Source organism: Mesoplodon mirus, assembly GCF_964341445.2.
Source record: "Mesoplodon mirus genome assembly, chromosome: 2".
NCBI classification, from domain to species: Eukaryota; Metazoa; Chordata; class Mammalia; order Artiodactyla; family Ziphiidae; genus Mesoplodon; species Mesoplodon mirus.
The window spans coordinates 104608355-104632043 of NC_138977.1; the positions used below are offsets into that span (position 1 = coordinate 104608355).

General features: G+C 38.3%; 1 protein-coding gene across 1 annotated transcript in view; it reads right to left on the reverse strand.

The window, feature by feature from the left end:
• LOC309808941 (transmembrane protease serine 11E-like) overlaps positions 1-23689 on the reverse strand; it is a gene marked incomplete at both ends in the record, with an annotated part of 48661 nt that overhangs the window by 17344 nt on the left and 7628 nt on the right. The window contains 3 exon segments of the mRNA XM_082629503.1: positions 7273-7436; positions 10924-10991; positions 13440-13561. Coding sequence (XP_082485629.1) covers positions 7273-7436; positions 10924-10991; positions 13440-13561 — 354 coding nt within the window.

Here is a 23689-nt window from a genome sequence, read left to right on the forward strand (position 1 = left end):
TTTCTTCCTTCCTTCCTTCCTTTCTTTCCTTCTTCCTTTCTCTCTCTCTTTCTTTCTTCTACTAATTCTTTCTTTTGACTTTTTCTCCCTTTTATTCTGAGCCGGGTAGATGAAAGGCTCTTGGTGCTGCAGCCAGGAGTCAGTGCTGTGCCTCTGAAGTGGGAGAGCCAACTTCAGGACACAGGTCCACAAGAGACCTCCCAGCTCCACATAATATCAAGCGGCGAAAATCTCCCAGAGATCTCCATCTCAACACCAGCACCCAGCTTCAGTCAACGACCAGCAAGCTACAGTGCTGGTCACCCTATGCCAAGCAACTAGCAAGTCAGGAACACAACCCCACCCATTAGCAGAGAGGCTGCCTAAAAACATAATAAGGCCACAGGCACCCCAAAACACACCACCAGACGTGGACCTGTCCACCAGAAAGACAAGATCGAGCCTCAACCACCAGAACACAGGCACTAGTCACCCCCACCAGGAAGCCTACACAACCTACTGAAACAACCTTAGCCACTGGGGACAGACACCAAAAACAACGGGAACTGCGAATCTGCAGCCTGCAAAAAGGAGACCCCAAACACAGTAACATAAGCAAAATGAGAAGACAGAAAAACACACAGCAGGTGAAGGAGCAAGATAAAAACCTACCAGACCTAACAAATGTAGAGGTAATAGGCAGTCTACCTGAAAAAGAATTCAGAATAATGATAGTAAAGATGATCCAAGATTCTATTTCCATCATCCAAAATCTTGGAAATAGAATAGACGAAATGCAAGAAAGAATTAAGAAGGACCTAGAAGAACTAAAGATGAATCAAGCATCAATTAAAAACACAATAAATGAAATGAAAAATACTCTAGATGAGATCAATAGCAGAATAACTGAGGCAGAAGAACGGATAAGTGAGGTGGAAGATAAAATAGTGGAAATAACTGCTGCAGAGCAGAATAAAGAAAAAAGAATGAAAAGAACAGAGGACAGTCTCAGAGACCTCTGGGACAACATTAAACGCACCAACATTCGAATTATAGAGGTTCCAGAAGAAGAAGAGAAAAAGAAAGGGACTGAGAAAATATTTGAAGAGATTATAGTTGAAAACTTCCCTAATATGGGAAAGGAAATAGTTAATCAAGTCCAGGAGGCACAGAGAGTCCCATAGAGAATAAATGCAAGGAGAAATATGCCAAGACACATATTAATCAAACTGTCAAAAATTAAACACAAAGAAATCATATTAAAAGCAGCAAGGGAAAAACAACAAATAACACACAAGGGAATCCCCATCAGGTTAACAGCTGATCTCTCAGCAGAAACTCTACAAGCCAGAAGGGAGTGACAGGACATAATTAAAGTGATGAAGGAGAAAAACCTGCAACCAAGATTACTCTACCCAGCAAGGATCTCATTCAGATTTGATGGAGAAATTAAAACCTTTACAGACAAGCAAAAGCTGAGAGAGTTCAGCACCACCAAACCAGCTTTACAACAAATGCTAAAGGAACTTCTCTAGGCAAGAAACACAACAGAAGGAAAAGACCTACAATAACGAACCCAAAACAATTAAGAAAATGGGAATAGGAACATACATATCAATAATTACCTTAAATGTAAATGGACTAAATGCTCCCACCAAAAGACACAGAGTGGCTGAATGGATACAAAAACAAGACCCATATATTATATGCTGTCTACAAGAGACCCACTTCAGACCAAGAGACACATACAGATTGAAAGTAAGGGGATGGAAAAACATATTCCATGCAAATGGAAACCAAAAGAAAGCTGGAATAGCAATTCTCATATCAGACAAAATAGACTTTAAAATAAGACTATTAGAAGAGACAAAGAAGGACACTAAATAATAAAAAAGGGATCAATCCAAGAAGAAGATATAACAATTGTAAATATTTATGCACCCAACATAGGAGCACCTCAATACATAAGGCAAATACTAACAGCCATAAAAGGGGAAATCGACAGTAACACACTCATAGTAGGGGACTTTAACACCCCACTTTCACCAATGGACAGATCATCCAAAATGAAAATAAATAAGGAAACACAAGCTTTAAATGATACATTAAACAAGATGGATTTAATTGATATATATAGAACATTCCATCCAAAAACAACAGAATACACATTTTTCTCAAGTGCTCATGGAACATTCTCCAGGATAGATCATATCTTGGGTCACAAATCAAGCCTTGGTAAATTTAAGAAAATTGAAATTGTATCAAGTATCTTTTCCAACCACAATGCTATGAGACTAGACATCAATTACAGGAAAAGATCTGTAAAAAAAATACAAACACATGGAGGCTAAACAATACACTACTCAATAACGAAGTGATCACTGAAGAAATCAAAGAGGAAATAAAACAATACCTAGAAACAAATGACAATGGAGACACAGCTACCCAAAACCTATGGGACGCAGCAAAAGTAGTTGTAAGGGGGAAATTTATAGCAATACAATCCCACCTTAAGAAACAGGAAACATCTCGAGTAAACAACCTGATCCTGCACTTAAAGCAATTAGAGAAAGAAGAACAAAAAACCCCCAAAGTTAGCAGAAGGAAAGAAATCATAAAAATCAGATCAGAAATAAATGAAAAAGAAATGAAGGAAACGATAGCAAAGATCAATAAAACTAAAAGCTGGTTCTTTGAGAAGATAAACAAAATTGAAAAACCATTAGCCAGACTCATGAAGAAAAAAAGGGAGAAGACTCAAATCAATAGAATTCGAAATGAAAAAGGAGAAGTAACAACTGACACTGCAGAAATACAAAAGATCATGAGAGATTACTATAAGCAACTCTATGCCAATAAAATGGACAACCTGGAAGAAATGGACAAATTCTTAGAAATGCACAACCTGCCAGGACTGAATCAGGAAGAAATAGAAAATATGAATAGACTAAGCCCAAGCACTGAAATTGAAACTGTGATTAAAAATCTTCCAACAAACAAAAGCCCAGGACCAGATGGCTTCACAGGCGAATTCTATCAAACATTTAGAGAAGAGCTAACACCTATCCTTCTCAAAGTCTTCCAAAATATAGCAGAGGGAGGAGCACTCCCAAACTCATTCTATGAGGCCACCATCACCTTGATACCAAAACCAGGCACGGATGTCACAAAGAAAGAAAACTACAGGCCAATATCACTGATGAACATAGATGCAAAAATCCTCAACAAAATACTAGCAAACAGAATCCAACAGCACATTAAAAGGATCATATGCCATGATCAAGTGGGGTTTATTCCAGGAATGCAAGGATTCTTCAATATATGCAAATCAATCAATGTGATACACCATATTAACAAACTGAAGAAGAAAAACCATATGATCATCTCAATAGATGCAGAGAAATCTTTCGACAAAATTCAACACCCATTTATGATAAAAACCCTGCAGAAAGTAGGCATAGAGGGAAATTTCCTCAACATAATAAAGGCCATATATGACAAACCCAAGCCAACATCATCCTCAATGGTGAAAAACTGAAACCATTTCCACTAAGATCAGGAACAAGACAAGGCTGCCCACTCTCACCACTCTTATTCAACTTAGTTTTGGAAGTTTTAACCACAGCAATCAGAGAAGAAAATGAAATAAAAGGAATCCAAATTGGGAAAGAAGAAATAAAGCTGTCACTGTTTGCAGATGACATGATACTATACATCGAGAATCCTAAAGATGCTACCAGAAAACTACTAGAGCTAATCAATGAATTTGGTAAAGTGGCAGGATACAAAATTAATGCACAGAAATCTCTTGCATCCCTATACACTAATGATGAAAAATCTGAAAGTGAAATCAAGAAAACACTCCCATTTACCATTGCAACAAAAAGAATAAAATATCTAGGAATACACCTACTTAAGGAGACAAAAGACCTGTATGCAGAAAATTATAAGACATTGATGAAAGAAATTAAAGATGATACAAATAGATGGAGAGATATACCATGCTCCTGGATTGGAAGAATCAATATTGTGAAAATAACTCTACTACCCAAAGCAATCTACAGATTCAATGCAATCCGTATCAACCTACCACTGGCATTTTTCACAGAACTAGAACAAAAAATTTCACAATTTGTTTGGAAAAACAAAAGACCCCGAATAGCCAAAGCAATCTTGAGAACGAAAAACGGAGCTGGAGGAATCAGGCTTCCTGACTTCAGACTATACTACAAAGCTACACTAATCAAGACAGTGTGGTACTGGCACAAAAACAGAAAGATAGAACAATGGACCAGGATAGAAAGCCCAGAGAAAAACCCACGCACATATGGTAAACTTATCTTTGATAAAGGAGGCAGGAATGTACAATGGAGAAAGGACAGCCTCTTCAATAAGTGGTGCTGGGAAAACTGGACAGGGACATGTAATAGTATGAGATTAGATCATTCCCTAACACCATACACAAAAATAAGCTCAAAATGGATTAAAGACCTAAATGTAAGGCCAGATACTATCAAACTCTTAGAGGAAAACATAGGCAGAACACTCTATGACATAAGTCACAGCAAGATCCTTTTTGACCCACCTCCTAGAGAAATGGAAATAAAAAGAAAGATTAACGAATGGGATCTAATGAAACTTCAAAGCTTTTGCACAACAAAGGAAACTATAAATAAGACCAAAAGACAACCCTCAGAATGGGAGAAAATATTTGCAAATGAAGCAACTGACAAAGGATTAATCTCCAAAATGTATAAGCAGCTCATGCAGCTCAATGGCAAAAAAACAAACAACCCAATCTAAAAATGGGCAGAAGACTTAAATAGACATTTCTCCAAAGAAGATATACAGACTGCCAACAAACACATGAAAGAATGCTCAACATCATTAATCATTAGAGAAATGCAAATCAAAACTACAATGAGATATCATCTCACATCAGTCAGAATGGCCATGATCAAGAAATCTAGAAACAATAAATGCTGGAGAGGGTGTGGAGAAAAGGGAACACTCTTGCACTGCTGGTGGGAATGTGAATGGGTACAGCCACTATGGAGAACAGTATGGAGGTTCCTTAAAAAACTAAAAATAGAACTACCATATGACCCAGCAATCCCACTACTAGGCATATACCCTGAGAAAACCATAATTCAAAAAGAGACATGGACCAAAATGTTCATTGCAGCTCTATTCACAATAGCCCGGAGATGGAAACAACCCAAGTGTCCATCATCGGATGAATGGATAAAGAAGATGTGGCACATATATACAATGGAATATTACTCAGCCATAAAAAGAAACAAAACTGAGCTATTTGTAATGAGGTGGATAGACCTAGAGTCTGTCCTACAGAGTGAAGTAAGTCAGAAAGAGAAAGACAAATACCGTATGTTAACACATATATATGGAATTTAAGAAAAAAAAATGTCATGAAGAACTTAGGGGTAAAGCAGGAATAGAGACACAGACCTACTGGGGGTGGGCTTGGGGATATGGGGAGGGGGGAGGCCTCTGACCGGGTGGGGGAGAGGCATGGACGTGTATACACCTCCGGGCGTCGGGTGGATGGATGTTGGGGGTTCCTACATGGCGTGGGGAGATTGGCTCGGTGCTTTGTGGCCGCCTGGAGTGGTGGGATGGGGAGGGTGGGAGGGAGGGAGACGCAGGAAGGAGGGGATGTGGGAACAGATGTATATGTATGACTGATTCACTTTGTTGTAAAGCAGAGACTAATAAAAAAAAAAAAAAGAAGGGAAATAAAAAAATGTTGAGCTAGACTTCTGTAGTGTTTCCATTGCATGGAACCAAAATACATGCATGGATGAGCTATGAAATACAGTTGTATAATTTTCATGATTCCACATAAAAATTAAATGCTTTTATATTTACATTTGAAATTGACATTTCACAATATAAAGGTGAATAGCAGAACTCATGCTAGTAATTTAAAGTTTGGATTTTTTCAATTAGAATATCATTAATTAACAAATAAAAATGCCATGATAAGTCGAGAGAAACCATGAAAGAAAGCAAAGTCTTATATCTTAGTACCTTTAACAGCATTGTTTAATTGCTTTTCAGAGTCCTACACTTTCACTTTGCACTGGGCCCCACAAATTATGTAGCTGGCCCTGACAAGTGAGCCTCCTTTTCTAAGCAAGTAGAGGGGCTGACCACCAGGTTAGGCCTCTAGTTACATCTGTCAGCTTTTATATCAGCACTTGTATTCATTCTTTCTACTTGTCCCTTATTCTGTAGTTTCTAGTGCTGCCATATCCAATATTCTATTCACTAGCCACATGCGCCTAGTGAGCTCTTGAAATGTGACTGAAATGCGCTGTAAATATAAAATATACAATGGATTTCAAAACCTTATTACAAAAAAAATCTCATGAATAATATTTACATGGGCTATTTGTCAATATAAATTACATTGTGAATACAATGTAAATTACATTAGCATTTCAACCAGTATTCAGTTACATGGACTACTTGCTGAAATAGTACTGCTTTGGATATATTGGGTTAAATATATAAATTATTTAAATACATTTCACATGTTTACTTTTACTTTTTTAATGTGGCTACTAGAGAGTTTAAGATCATAAATGTGGCTGGCACACTATTTCTACAGACTAACATTGTTCTATAGCACATGACTTAGCTTTAGCCAGTCTTTTATTTCCCCTAAGGATCTCCTATTTTTTTTTACTTTCTAGTAATGAGGACCTATCACTGTTTAACTTGTCCCCCTGCCCTGACAAAAACAAAAACCTCAGATTTTTCAAATTAGTTGTAAAATATACCAAAAATAATTTATACCAAAAACTAAATTATAAACTTTTCATCAGTAAAGGGCCTAAGTAAAGAAGCTAACAAGGTTTATTAATGACATTTGAAAGCAAATATGTGGATGGCATGAACCTTTCAATCCATCACACTCAGAACATAAAAAGTAAGCAGCAAGAAAAAGAAGAGGAATAAACGCACAAAGCCATTTTCTCCATTTATCATTGGATTCTATAGCTAAAGTGTAAGCCCCAATACAGAAAAAGAACACAGGCTCAGGGGTTAATGACAGACTTGCATGGGTGGTGTAAGTTTAATGTAGTACTAAAAAATTTAAAACTTCATTAGAACCAATTTAGTCCCAAAGAAATATTCTGTTGGTGGCAAGATCCCTGTAATGAAAGACATCCAAAAACTTTTTAAAAAATCAGTGCCCAAGACCAAACTTAACATGGGGCTATTCTATGTAAGAGAATTGAACTACATAACAGGAAATAAACTTACTTTTGATTTCAACTAATTCAGGATTTAATTCACGGGGTCTTACAGCATCTTTCAGCTTTTCATGTAGAGTATGTTGAATAAGTTTATTTATGGTTTCAGGATCCTCAGTAGAGGGAAATCTAAAAATCAGCAGCATATGAGCCAATACTCCATGTTCCTCTTGGCTATGGACCAAAAAGGAAAAAAAAAAAAAAAGAGAGAGAGAGAAAGATGATTTTTAAAGATAAAGTTCCAAATAAGATTTATGATAATATCAAACTTTTTTTTTCTTTATCATTCATTTGAAGCATAAACACACACACAAAACAAATCCATAATTGCAATTTTAAAAGATCTAATTTGTTTTCTTCTATACTCCTATTGTTTGCCATATATAGAACTCCCATCTCAGCCTCTCTGATAAGCAACTAGTATGCTCATGATCTCCCTTACCACCACAGGATCTAGTTAAATACTTGGGTTATTAATATAAAAAACAATTCTCTTGTTAACCATTCAAAATTATCAAATAAAATGTATGGTAAATATGAAATCAATTCTGGCTTTGGCTTTCAGGCTTAATTTCCAGTGGCTTAATTAAATCCAGTGATTTCTCCTAAGCAGCCTTCAGGCTATCCTAAACAACTCCCAATCCTAAGGACATTAGAAAGCTTGAGCAAGTTGTTTTGACTTCATGTGATTATATTTCCAAGATAGAGTGTTAACTAGCTTTAGCATTATTTGAATGAATTACTACTTTGGAATCATCCTTTTTTTTTTTTGAATCATCCTTGATTACACTTTCTCATTCTCTGTCAGTTACTCTACCCCTTCTTTTCAAATGCAATCAGTTCCCTTTTAGTCTGGGTGCGATAAGCTGCCTCAGTACTGGGCCCTAGGATGGGTGAGCCCAAGTGCATGGGCCCTTTAAGAGCCATCTCCCAGATGGCTACAGTTTTGTGGTTCTCAGGACTCAAACCCTGTTCATTTTCAAAGTTAGATGTTTTGGAGGCTCATCTCTCAGGTGCACATCCTAAAAGTTGAGGTGCCTGGTATGGGGTTGGAACCCTTCAGTCACCAGGGAGAATCTCTGGGTTTTGAGTTTTCTTCTGGTGTGGGTTGCTCTGCTGGGGTGGAGTTTATGACAAAATTGGGTCCCATTGTCTCCAGCCTGCTTCAATGTGGTTTTCTTCTCATTTTCCCAATGTGTAGTATTTACTCAGCCAACTTTTTTTTTTAAGAGAAAATTGTTTCTTATGTAGCTGCAGACTCAGTGTGTCCATGGGAGAATGTGAGTTCAGTTCTTCCTACTTCACCATCTTGAACCAGAATCCCAAACAATTTTACTCCTCACTGTATACTACATCAACTCCTATGCTCCCAAACTGTAAGTGTGAATATAAATTAGAATCTCATTTTTGGAAGGCAGTTTATCTGTTATAAATTTGACTATCCATCTTCTTTGATGCAGCATTTCTGCTTTTAGAAGTTTAATCTTCAAATATACTCTTTTGTGTGCAAGGAGATATGTACACATATGTTGTCATAACCTTATTTTTAAATCAGAAAAATATGTAACAACCCAAGTGTTCATCAAAAGGGCATTGGCTAAATCAATCTTGACATATACTTGTAGTGAAATACTATACAGCCAGCTAAAGAATGAAATAGATCTATATGCAGTCATTGGGAAAATGTTAAATAAGTTGTTAACAAAACATATCGTTTCTGGGTGTGAAATTATTGGAGAGGGGGCTTTTGCTTTCTATTTTTTATAATACTGTGTTATTTGAATTTTATAAGATTTTCTATTGTTTTTGTAATCTGAAAAAAACAAACAGGACTTTAAAGAGATTATTGTTATATATCTCATCCCATTTCACTGCCTCAGCAACCCTATAATCTATTACTTACTCTTTATTCTTTCTCTTAAACTATTCCTATACTGGCTGGCTAATAGAGACAAAACTCTCCCTCTACCCCAGCTATACAATTTATCTCACACCTTCATATCACAGAAAACCTTCTTAAATGGATAAATTACGTTCTGCCTCATATTTACTCATATTTACTTCATTGCAGTCTGCATCCTCCCCTTTTGTACCACTGAGTTGTTTCTCTGCTTGAACACTAATGACTTCCTCATTGAAATTTCCAATGGATTCTTTCTAGTCACATTATTTGGCGTCTCAGGAGTCTTGTCTATGCTGACCACTCACTCCCTGAAACGTTCTGTTGTTAGCTTCAGTGGTGCCTCTCTTGTTTCTTCATTTTTCCTGTTCCTTCCCTATTTGCTAGGTTCCTATTTTTCTTCTATTTCCTTAAATACTGTCGTTCTTCAAGCTTTCTTCATCATCCTTTTTTTTCCTTGCATTACCCCTTTTCTGAGAAATTCTGTTGACACCCATACTTTCTAATACTTTGAGTTGATGTTGGTCAAATTTATGTCTTCAGATCAGTTTCCATTTTCTCCCTACGTCAGACACATATTTCAGCCTCGTAAGGTCCCTTAGTACCTCAAATCAACATCTCTAAGACTGACTATATCTTTCCAACAAATTACACTTTTTCATATTGTAGTAACAGAAGAAAGAATAATGAGTAGCAACAATTCTGGGATGAAGGCATAAATAAAATAGAAAGTTATTTGGAAAACAGAATTGGTAGAACTTAGTTATAAAGTGCGAGGGGCCCAGGAAAGGGAGGAGTGTGGGATGACTTCCAGGTTTCTCATTAGTGTGATTGGGTTTTTCTTGAGTTTAATAATTTTCTGTGGAACCTCCATGTGGAGGTGTGCGTGGGCAGGTGTATAGTTCTAAAAATCAGGACAACAGTTTAGACTAGAAATAGAAACTTGAGTTTCAGTAGCACATGAAACCATGATGTGGGTGGATGAATTCCCCTTGAGAGAGTGAAAATTTAAGAACTGGAGAAGCAGATCTAAGAAAAAGTAAAATTTCAAACATCAAACAATATGGAATTTTCAGGAGAAAGTGAGCAAACTAACACCTCAGAGATGTCAACTAAGTAATAGACTGAGAAGTAACTTGGATTTTTTGTCATTGAAATAATGTTAGAAATAGCTCTTGTTTATTTTGAAAAATACAAAGAATTTGTATTAAGACAATACATTACTTAAGATCCTCGTATAGTATTTTGCTTAAAATGTTATGTTCTGGATTCTATTTATTGATGGTTGGTGATCAGATCTGAGATCTTAAGTATTTGTAGAAAAAATGAGTGGAATGAAAGAAAGGAAAGAAAATTGGTAGGAAGGAGAACGAAGAGGAGAAGAAAAATCTCATCTACTACACTATTTTACATAGGACACTTATTTGCTATTAAACTGAGGGATGTGGCTTAGGTCCCTATTTGTGCTAATTAGGGTTTCCAAAAAACACACAAAAAAACCAAACAAAAAAACAGTTCTATAACATAGCCACCAATAACACTTCTGTCCCTCAAAATCATCTTGCAAATGCCTTATTTTTATTTAAAAGAATGAGTAAGGCACATTGTAACCCATGACTTATACAGAGCAGGTACCAAATTAACGTCTGTTGAATTGACTTATATCATATCATTAACACTTCAGACAGTATTTATTACTGACCAGGTTAACAGCTTTAGCTTTAAATTATATTCAAAAGTCAGCATTTTAGATCTACATACCTGAACTTGATAATGTGAGACTTGACAAAAGCTTGCTTCAATGAAGATTTATGAAGTGCATCATTCACCTGTTCCAAAAATATTCAAAATACGTCAGCAAGGATAATTTTCTGAAATTCTGCAAATTGATTCAAAGCTTAAAAACATTTTTTAAAAACTTAAAAACAAAACACATTGACTGACATTTCACAATGTGCTGAACTTGAGGAATCTCTTTTTGTATTCTACTCAGTGATTTCAACTGAACTCTGCCTTAGGAATTATAGGAGCTGGGGAACCATAGTAGGGGGGCCAGGAGTGACATCTTCTATATTACACTCAGAAAGAGACAAAAGAAAATAAACAGATTGGGTTTTGAAAAGTAAGAGTAAGCATCCACACCATGAGATACAGACTTTTACGGTAGATAAACAAAGGAAATGAAAAAACTCTGTCAAGTGGTAGATCATAAAAATAAGGACAATCTATGGCCACACCATCCTGAACATCCTGGATCTCATCTAATCTCAGAAGCTAAGCAGGGTCGGGCTTGATTAGTACTTGGAAGGGGGAAATGAATGCACAATGGTGTCACATGGTTCTCAAACCTGGTGAAAAAGTTATCAAATATCCTGTCATAATCTGCACTCAATTCAGCACTCAAGATGCTTTTAGGAAGGCCCAGGTGAACTGGGATACATAGCCTAATACCCCCTATAAGGTTTATTCTAATAGGGTGGAAGAATGTATTTTGTGGAGGTATTTCTTACTACTACAAATAAGAATTCTAGCCAACTTAAATTTTTAGATTTAAAAAGTCAATTAAATTTAAAAGTCAAGATAAACACATCAAGTGTTTCTTATTTTCATTGTATGGATATTTACCAAACACAGATACTACAAGCTGGTAATTGACTGACAGAAAAAAATGAGCCTTTTTATTCTTTCTTACATTTTGTTTGACCTCTGAGTCTTTGTGCCCAAGGAAAGTTACTTCAATTATGAGACAAATCAGCACAATTCAAATGAGTTATCTAATGACAGCATTCACTTGGAAATATTTATTTAAAGGTTTATTTTTTTTATCAAACAATTTCAAAATTATTAATTTTTAAGAGTATTAGAGTCCTATTTATATTCCTATATATTTAACTCAGTCTGGATCTTATAAAAATTTTAGTGAATGGCACAAAAAACAATGAAAATAGTTGCATCTTTACTTGATCTCTTTAGTTTCATTTCTTTTCCTTTAATATATGTTATATTTTAAGGAGATATATATACATATATATATATATATATATATATATATATATATATATATATACTAAAATATAGCTCCTTAAAAAGAGCTTATTTGATATTTCCCTGGTTTGGTGTTTACAAGTACAAATACAACCAGGATTTGACCCTCTCCTCAGCAAAGTATCCAAATCCTCAGGCTCCTAGTCTACCAGGCAGTTTCCAGGTGGGCCACTGCCATTCTGTTCTCACTCAGGATATTGGAACTGGAAGACAATTTGGAAATTTTCTAGTCTAGTGCCTTAATTTTCACATAAGAGAATTTTTCCAGAATGATAAAGAGATATGTCAATGACACATCACTGGCTAGTATATGGTACTAGAACTAGGTGTCCCAACTCCTAGTTTAGGGTGCTTTCCATCACATCATTTCACTAATTACTTCACAGACTACCAGGAAAAGTCTAAATTATTCTCTAAGTAGTCTGACAATGAAGAGAAGTCATCACCCAGGCTCTTGCTCTTTTGGCCTATACTGCTAAATTTTCCACTATTTAAAATATTCAATTCATTCCTCAGGATGAATGTTGATGCCCTAAGGATAAAGATGAATATCCTAGGATTTCCTATGACTTATGTACCAAAAACTTGTCCAAGGTTGGATTTTATTTATTTATTTTTTGCGGTATGTGGGCCTCTCACTGTTGTGGCCTCTCCCGTTGCAGAGCACAGGCTCTGGACACGCAGGCTCAGTGGCCATGGCTCACGGGCCCAGCCGCTCCACGGCATGTGGGATCTTCCCAGACCGGGGCACAAACCCGTGTCCCCTGCATTGGCAGGTGGACTCTCAACCACTGCACCACCAGGGAAGCCCCAAGGTTGGATATTTTTAAATATTAAGATACTTCTCAAGTATGTGTCTGAATAGTTTCAATCTTGTGTCCTTTTGCTAAAGGTCTCTTCTTTAGGAAATCAATGATACAACAACTGTATCTTGAGTCACCTTAACATTCTCAGAATTTCTAGACTCTGCTGATCAATACTGTAGCACTAGCTAAGGAAGAGTGAGTAGGAGGTACAAAAAGAAATGGCTAAAAGTCACTAGGTTTAGCCCTGTAAGACATATTCCTGTAAGTCATGTATTGTTAGTTTTGTCTTATATCTCTCAGGTAGGGCCTCTCCCCATTTTTCAAGATATACAAGATCAGTTGAATGGATGTTTGAGAAGCTAGGATACTAAAAATTACGGTAAAATGTGATAGCAAATACCCTAGAAGTGGGAATAAAATGCTTACCATTGATTCAATGTTCTGGCTCATTTCTGTGAAATTTTTAGAAGCCTCTTTTCCAAACTCACCATATAGTTTGTCACTTGTAAATGACAATGTGCTATAATAATTGTAGGTTGTCCTTTGATCTACAAGGATAGAGGAAAAAACTCATCATATTTTTTATCAGATATGTGTAAAGCATCATCATTTCCCCATTTGGTAGTTGCTAGACAGACTGATACAGGAAATAGTGTAAAGCACCATCATTTCCCCATTTGGTAGTTGCTAGACAGACTGAGATAGGAAACAATGTGCTACCCTGGTCATCATCTCCATCATCCTGTTCTGACCTTCATGGTTATCTCAAAATAAAAGATAACAACGTTCATCATCATAAGATTTAGAGTATAAAAGCCATATGAAATGCTTGGTGTTCCTGTAGGCTAATTAGTCATGTGTTATCCATTCCTGAATAAGCCACAAGAAGCAGTAAGTCACCCCATCTGAGCATATCAACAGGAATAGATTCAGAAGCTTCCCAAGAGTAAATGCATTTTTATATTTTAAAAGTAGATTTCTTCCAATTCCATAAACTACACATCAATTCTTGCCATAGGGACTCTAGTGTAAGAATATTTATTTTGGATAAGGAGATGAGGGTGGGGATTAAAATGCTAGGAGCTCAGTATATAGAAGTTTAAGGAGGTAGAGTTGCCACCAGACATAACCCTCCAGAGACACTACTTAGTTTCACCTGGTTCCCTTGTCACTCCATTTATTTTCTCCCACCAGCCATAGGAATCGGTTTGTCTGTTTCTTTAGCCATTGTCTCCACTTTCTGCATCTAGTTCAAGCAGCCCATGTTTTTGGTCTGCTGAAGAATTAGTGCAACACAGCTTTTCCTCTACCCTCCTGTACATGAAGTAAGCACAGAGCTCAGAAGATTCATTCCATGAATATTCATGCTGACTATCTTTTCTGTGAGAGACTCTGTGCCAAGCATCTGGAACATGATGGTTGTGTATGGTTATGATAGGAAAATGGAGTGTGCCTCATCAATCTCAGGTGCTCTCTTGCTTCTCATCCTTTCCCTCACTTAAACCCCGGAGGGAAAGGAAACTAACATTAGACACCTGTGTCCCAAGCATATTTGCATATCTCATTCAATTTAAAATAACTCCCATAAGAAAGTAGTATTATCCACATTTAACAGATAAGGACTACTGTCTCAGAAGTGCAAATAAATTGCCCAACCTCAACATGACATGGCCAGAAAAGACTGAACTGGGTTTCAAGCTAAGGTCTAACTCCCAAAGCACAAATTTTCATTATATATTGCTTCTTGGAGTGGAAAAAACCAAATACACTCACTGAGGCTATAAGAGAAATCTCTGGTTTTACATGAGAGTTATATAAGAAAAAAAAAAAAACTACCATTAAATTCCAAAAGAACATTCTAGACATCCAGAGGATTTGTTGGGACAGAAAGGGAAACCTCTGGTCAGACTCGGACAAGGCCTGGGGAGGGGTTGGTTAATCATGAAGGAGATGGATGACACTGAACGGTCAGGGTCTCCTGAGCATTAGCCAATTAAGTGAGGGTCTAGGGAGGATTTGCCTTCCTCCCTCTCTTTCACTGAATGACCTTGCCCTTGCCCTGAGGATTGTTTGACCTGAAATGCAAGCAGATCACAATATACACAATTTCAAGTAACATTTTAAATTTATCTAAATATTGACCAATAGTTTACTTTAGCTTTAAAGTTGGGCCCAACATGTATCCAGAGAAAACCGTAATTCAAAAAGATACACATACCCCAATGTTCATTGCAATACTATTTACAATAGCAATTGTGTTGTATTGTAAATTGTATTGTATTGTAAATTTACTATTACAATACATGGAAGCAACCTAAATGTCCATTGACGGAGGAATGGATAAAGAAGAGGTGGTACATATACACAGTGGAATAAGAAAGCCATAAAAAAGAATGAAATAATGCCATTGGCAGTGACATGGATGGACCTAGAAATTGTCATACTGAGTGAAGTCAGACAATGACAAATATCATATGATATTGCTTATATGTGGAATTTTAAATAATGGTACAAGTGAACCTATTTACAAAACAGAAATAGAGTCACAGATGTAGAAAACAAATTTATGGTTACCAAGGGGGAAATGGGGGGAGGGATAAATTGGGAGATTGGGATTGACATATAATCACTACTAGATATAAAATAGATAACTAATAAGAACCTACTGTATAGCACAGGGAACTCTATTCAATACTCTGTAATGACCTATATGAGAATAGAATTTTAAAAAGAGTGGATATATGAATATGTATAACTGATTCACTTTGCTGTACAGCAGAAATTACACAACACTGTAAATCAGCTATACTCCAATAAAAATTAATTAAAGAAATAAAGTTGGGCCTGAGATTCTGCATTTCTAACAAGCTCCTAGATGAGGCAGATGTTGCTGGTACCTAACCATATGTTGAATAGTAAGGTTCTAAAGAGGAGGAAAACATACTCTTCTACATCCTTAGACCTGTTTCTTTTCAGTTATTAGATTGAATTATTTGAAATTGCCATTTATGTAGGTTAAAAATGGTCAAATATCAGCAATTTTATATGCTTCAACCAAATGAACAACTTATCTATAGTCAATATTTTAATTTGCCTGATAGACTCAAATAGTTTGCTAGGTGTCAAAACATATTTCCAGTTACCAGAATTATATGGCATGTGCAGTTGTTGAAAAATATTATTGAGAATATTAACAGAAAAGAAAAATAAGGATGAACATGAGTTTGCTGATAATTTTCTAACAGCTTTGTGATTCTATAACCTACAGTGATGTTCATAATAGATTCACCTGCTGTCATTCAAATCACAAAAGGGAGAGAAACACAGTCCCAAAGGCCACTGGATAAAAACTGAACACACAGTTCTATGCTGTCCTGGGTCTTATGCCAAAATGATGCAGTCTGATCACCTCCATCTTTATCTGCCTGTTTCTACAATAGATTTGTTTGGCTCAGTTTGGTTATCTAGGCGTGCCAGTACCTGAATTCTCATGTGTTATATCTACTCTGTTCTTAAGTTACATCTCTAAACAAAAGACAGGCCACAAATATGACAATAACACATATCATAACAATTGCTGATCCTGAAGGCAACTTCGGCTTCTGTCTGAAGATCTCCGATGGGTAGAAAGGGCGGCCGACTTTCTCCGGTCATCTCGCAAGCAGGAGTTTGTGAAGAGAGACGTAAGAAGATGGCAGAAGAGTAAGACGCGGAGATAACCTTCCTCCCCACAGATACATCAGAAATTCATCTACACGTGGAGCAACTCCTACAGCACACATACTGAACGCTGACAGGAGACCTCAGACCCCCCAAAAGGCAAGAAACTCCCCACATACCTGGGTAGGGCAAAAGAAAAAAGAATAAACAGAGACAAAAGGAGAGGGACGGGACCTGCACCCGTGGGAGGGAGCCGTGAAGGAGGAAAGGTTTCCACACACTAGAAGCCCCTTCGCGGGTGGAGACTGCGGGTGGCGGAGGGGGAAAGCTTCGGAGTAGCGGAGGAGGAGGAGAGCACAGCAACAGGGGTGTGGAGGGCAAATCGGAGAGATTCCGGCACAGAGGATTGGTGCCCTCAGGCACACACCAGCCCGAGAGGCTTGTCTGCTCGGCCACCGGGGCGGGCGGGGCTGGGAGCTGAGGCTCGGGTATCGGCTTTCAGTCGAGCGCAGGGAGGGGACTGGGGCTGGCGGCAGGAAGAGAACCTGAAGTGGTTAGTGCACCACGGCTAGCCCGGAGGGAGTCCGGGGAAAAAGTCTGGAGCTGCCGAAGAGGCAAGAGACTTCTTCTTCCCTTTTGTTTCCTGGTGCGCGAGGAGAGGGCATTAAGAGCGCTGCTTAAAGAAGCTCCAGAGACGGGCGCGAGCCGCGGCTAAAGGCGCGGACCCCGGAGACGGGCGTGGGATGCTGGGGCTGCTGTTGCTGCTGCCACAACGCCTGTGTGCGAGCGCAGGTCACTGTCCACCCCCCTCCTTCCGGGGAGCCTGTGCAGCCCGCCACTGCCGGGGTCCCGGGACCCAGGGACAGCTTCCCCGGGAAAGCACACGGAGCGCCTCAGGCTGGTGCAACGTCACGCCGGCCTCTGCCGCCGCAGGCCCGCCCCGCACTGCGCGCCCCTCCCTCCCCTCGGCTGAGTAAGCCAGAGCCCCCGAATCAGCGGCTCCTTTAAACCCGTCCTGTCTGAGCGAAGAACGGACGCCCTCCAGCGACCTACGCGCAGAGGCGGGGCCGGGTCCAAGGCTGAGACTCGGGAGCTGTGAGAGCAGAGAAGAGACAGGGAAATCTCTCTGTGCAGCCTCGGAGGCAGCAGATTAAAGCTCCATGGGCCGCTTGATGTGCCCTGCGTCTGTGGAGTGCATAAATAGACAGCGAATCATCCCAAATTGAGGAGGTGGACTTTGAGGACAAGATTTAAGATTTTTTCCCCTTTTCCTCTTTTTACAAGGTATTATCCCAAATTAAGGAGGTGGACTTTGAGAGCAAGATTTCAGACTTTTTCCCCTTTTCCTCTTTTTACAATGAATTATCCCAAATTGAGGAGGTGGACTTTGGGAGCAAGATTTTCGATTTTTCTCCCCCTGTTATCTTTTTGTGAATGTGTATGCTTCTGTGTGAGATTTTCTCTGTATACCTTTGCTTCCACCATATGTCCAGGTGTTCTATCTGTCCTTTTTTTTTTTTCAATAATTACTTTTTTATTTTAATAATGCTACTATATTTTATACTTTATTCTATTTTACTTTATCTTCTTTCTTTTTTCCTACCTTCCCTTCCTCCCTCCCTCCCCTGCCCCTCCTTTCTTTCTTTCTCTCTTTCTTTCCTTCCTCCCTCCATCCCTCACTCCTGTCTTTCTTTCCTTCTTTCTTTCCTTCCTCCCTCCCTCCCTTCTTCCTTTCACTCTTTCTTTTTCTTTCCTCCCTCCCTCCCTCCTTTCTTTCTTTCTTTCTTTCCATCCTTCCTTCCTTTCTTTCTCTCTCTCTTTCTTTCTTCTACTAATTATTTCTTTCTACTTTTTCTCCCTTTTATTCTGAGCCGGGTAGATGAAAGGTTCTTGGTGCGGCAGCCAGGCGTCAGTGCTGTGCCTCTGAAGTGGGAGAGCCAACTTCAGGACACGGGTCCACAAGAGACATCCCAGCTCCACATAATATCAAGTGGTGAAAATCTCCCAGAGATCGCCATCTCAACACCAGCACCCAGCTTCAGTCAACGACCAGCAAGCTACAGTGCTGGTCACCCTATGCCAAGCAACTAGCAAGTCAGGAACACAACCCCACCCATTAGCAGAGAGGCTGCCTAAAAACATAATAAAGCCACAGGCACCCCAAAACACACCACCAGACGTGGACCTGTCCACCAGAAAGACAAGATCGAGCCTCAACCACCAGAACACAGGCACTAGTCACCCCCACCAGGAAGCCTACACAACCTACTGAAACAACCTTAGCCACTGGGGACAGACACCAAAAACAACGGGAACTACGAATCTGTAGCCTGCAAAAAGGAGACCTCAAACACAGGAAGATAAGCAAAATGAGAAGACAGAAAAACACACAGCAGGTGAAGGAGCAAGATAAAAACCTACCAGACCTAACAAATGTAGAGGTAATAGGCAGTCTACCTGAAAAAGAATTCAGAATAATGATAGTAAAGATGATCCAAGATTCTATTTCCATGATCCAAAATCTTGGAAATAGAAAAGACAAAATGCAAGAAAGAGTTAACAAGGACCTAGAAGAACTAAAGATGAATCAAGCATCGATTAAAAACACAATAAATGAGGGCTTCCCTGGTGGTGCAGTGGTTGAGAGACCACCTGCCGATGCAGGGGACACGGGTTCATGCCCCGGTCTGGGAAGATCCCACATGCTGTGGAGTGGCTGGGCCCGTGAGCCATGGCCGCTGAGCCTGCACATCCGGAGCCTGTGCTCCACAACGGGAGAGGCCACAACAGTGAGAGGCCCGCATACAGCAAAAAAAAAAAAAAAAAAAAAAAAAACACAATAAATGAAATGAAAAATACTCTAGATGGGATCAATAGCAGAATAACTGAGGCAGAAGAACGGATAAGTGAGGTGGAAGATAAAATAGTGGAAATAACTGCTGCAGAGCAGAATAAAGAAAAAAGAATGAAAAGAACAGAGGACAGTCTCAGAGACCTCTGGGACAACATTAAACAAACCAACATTCGAATTATAGAGGTTCCAGAAGAAGAAGAGAAAAAGAAAGGGACTGAGAAAATATTTGAAGAGATTATACTTGAAAACTTCCCTAATATAGGAAAGGAAATAGTTAACCAAGTCCAGGAGGCACAGAGAGTCCCATAGAGAATAAATGCAAGGAGAAATATGCCAAGACACATATTAATCAAACTGTCAAAAATTAAACACAAAGAAATCATATTAAAAGCAGCAAGGGAAAAACAACAAATAACACACAAGGGAATCCCCATCAGGTTAACAGCTGATCTCTCAGCAGAAACTCTACAAGCCAGAAGGGAGTGGCAGGACATAATTAAAGTGATGAAGGAGAAAAACCTGCAACCAAGATTACTCTACCCAGCAAGGATCTCATTCAGATTTGATGGAGAAATTAAAACGTTTACAGACAAGCAAAAGCTGAGAGAGTTCAGCACCACCAAACCAGCTTTACAACATATGCTAAAGGAACTTCTCTAGGCAAGAAACACAACAGAAGGAAAATACCTACAATAACGAACCCAAAACAATTAAGGAAATGGGAATAGGAACATACATATCAATAATTACCTTAAATGTAAATGGACTAAATGCTCCCACCAAAAGACACAGATTGGCTGAATGGATACAAAAACAAGACCCATATATATGCTGTCTACAAGAGACCCACTTCAGACCAAGAGACACATACAGACTGAAAGTAAGGGGATGGAAAGAGATATTCCATGCAAATGGAAACCAAAAGAAAGCTGGAATAGCAATTCTCATATCAGACAAAATAGACTTTAAAATAAAGACTATTAGAAGAGACAAAGAAGGACACTACATAATGAAAAAGGGATTGATCCAAGAAGAAGATATAACAATTGTAAATATTTATGCACCCAACATAGGAGCACCTCAATACATAAGGCAAATACTAACAGCCATAAAAGGGGAAATTGACAGTAACACACTCATAGTAGGGGACTTTAACACCCCGATTTCACCAACGGACAGATCATCCAAAATGAAAATAAATAAGGAAACACAAACTTTAAATGATACATTAAACAAGATGGACTTAATTGATATTTATAGAACATTCCATCCAAAAACAACAGAATACACATTTTTCTCAAGTGCTCATGGAATATTGTCCAGGATAGATCATATCTTGGGTCACAAATCAAGCCTTGGTCAATTTAAGAAAATTGAAATTGTATCAAGTATCTTTTCCGACCACAATGCTATGAGACTAGACATCAATTACAGGAAAAGATCTGTAAAAAATATAAACACATGGAGGCTAAACAATACACTACTCAATAACGAAGTGATCACTGAAGAAATCAAAGAGGAAATAAAAAAATGCCTAGAAACAAATGACAATGGAGACACGACGACCCAAAACCTATGGGATGCAGCAAAAGCAGTTATAAGGGGGAAGTTTATAGCAATACAATCCCACCTTAAGAAACAGGAAACATCTCGAGTAAACAACCTGATCCTGCACATAAAGCAATTAGAGAAAGAAAAACAATAAACCCCCAAAGTTAGCAGAAGGAAAGAAATCATAAAGATCAGATCAGAAATAATTGAAAAAGAAATGAAGGAAATGATAGCAAAGATCAATAAAACTAAAAGCTGGTTCTTTGAGAAGATAAACAAAATTGATAAACCATTAGCCAGACTCATGAAGAAAAAAAGGGAGAAGACTCAAATCAATAGAATTCGAAATGAAAAAGGAGAAGTAACAACTGACACTGCAGAAATACAAAAGATCATGAGAGATTACTATAAGCAACTCTATGCCAATAAAATGGACAACCTGGAAGAAATGGACAAATTCTTAGAAATGCACAACCTGCCAAGACTGAATCAGGAAAAAATTGAAAATATGAATAGACTAAGCCCAAGCACTGAAATTGAAACTGTGATTAAAAATCTTCCAACAAACAAAAGCCCAGGACCAGATGGCTTCACAGGCGAATTCTATCAAACATTTAGAGAAGAGCTAACACCTATCCTTCTCAAACTCTTCCAAAATATAGCAGAAGGAGGAGCACTCCCAAACTCATTCTATGAGGCCACCGTCACCTTGATACCAAAACCAGGCACGGATGTCACAAAGAAAGAAAACTACAGGCCAATATCACTGATGAACATAGATGCAAAAATCCTCAACAAAATACTAGCAAACAGAATCCAACAGCACATTAAAAGGATCATACACCATGATCAAGTGGGGTTTATTCCAGGAATGCAAGGATTCTTCAATATACGCAAATCAATCAATGTGATACACCATATTAACAAGTTGAAGGAGAAAAACCATATGATCATCTCAATAGATGCAGAGAAATCTTTCGACAAAATTCAACACCCATTTATGATAAAAACCCTGCAGAAAGTAGGCATAGAGGGAACTTTCCTCAACATAATAAAGGCCATATATGACAAACCCAAGCCAACATCATCCTCAATGGTGAAAAACTGAAACCATTTCCACTAAGATCAGGAACAAGACAAGGCTGCCCACTCTCACCACTCTTATTCAACTTAGTTTTGGAAGTTTTAGCCACAGCAATCAGAGAAGAAAAGGAAATAAAAGGAATCCAAATTGGAAAAGAAGAAGTAAAGATGTCACTCTTTGCAGATGACATGATACTATACATGGAGAATCCTAAAGATGCTACCGGAAAAGTACTAGAGCTAATCAATGAATTTGGTAAAGTGGCAGGATACAAAATTAATGCACAGAAATCTCTGGCATTCCTGTACACTAATGATGAAAAATCTGAAAATGAAATCAAGAAAACACTCCCATTTACCATTGCAACAAAAAGAATAAAATATCTAGGAATCAACCTACCCAAGGAGACAAAAGACCTGTATGCAGAAAATTATAAGACACTGATGAAAGAAATTAAAGATGATAGAAATAGATGGAGAGATATACCATGCTCCTGGATTGGAAGAATCAATATTGTGAAAATGACTCTACTACCCAAAGCAATCTACAGATTCAATGCAATCCCTATCAAACTACCACTGGCATTTTTCACAGAACTAGAACAAAAAAATTCACAATTTGTTTGGAAAAACAAAAGACCCCGAATCGCCAAAGCAATCTTGAGAACGAAAAACAGAGCTGGAGGAATCAGGCTCCCTGACTTCAGACTATACTACAAAGCTACACTAATCAAGACAGTGTGGTACTGGCACAAAAACAGAAAGATAGATCAGTGGAACAGGATAGAAAGCCCAGAGATAAACCCACGCACATATGGTCAACTTATCTTTGATAAAGCAGGCAGGAATGTACAGTGGAGAAAGGACAGCCTCTTCAATAAGTGGTGCTGGGAAAACTGGACAGGGACATATCAAAGTATGAGATTAGATCATTCCCTAACACCGTACACAAAAATAAGCTCAAAATGGATTAAAGACCTAAATGTAAGGCCAGACACTATCAAACTCTTAGAGGAAAACATCGGCAGAACACTCTACGACATAAATCACAGCAAGGTTCTTTTGGACCCACCTCCTAGAGAAATGGAAATAAAAACAAAGATAAACAAATGGGACCCAATGAAACTTCAAAGCTTTTGCACAACAAAGGAAACCATAAACAAGACCAAGAGACAACCCTCAGAATGGTAGAAAATATTTGCAAACGAAGCAACTGACAAAGGATTAATCTCCAAAATGTATAAGCAGCTCATGCACCTCAATACCTAAAAAACAAACAACCCAGTCCAAGAAGACTTAAATAGGCATTTCTCCAAAGAAGATATACAGACTTCCAACAAACACATGAAAGAATGCTCAACATCATTAATCATTAGAGAAATGCAAATCAAAACTACAATGAGATATCATCTCACACCAGTCAGAATGGCCATCATCAAGAAATCTAGAATCAATAAATGCTGGAGAGGGTGTGGAGAAAAGGGAACACTCTTGCACTGCTGGTGGGAATGTGAATGGGTACAGCCAC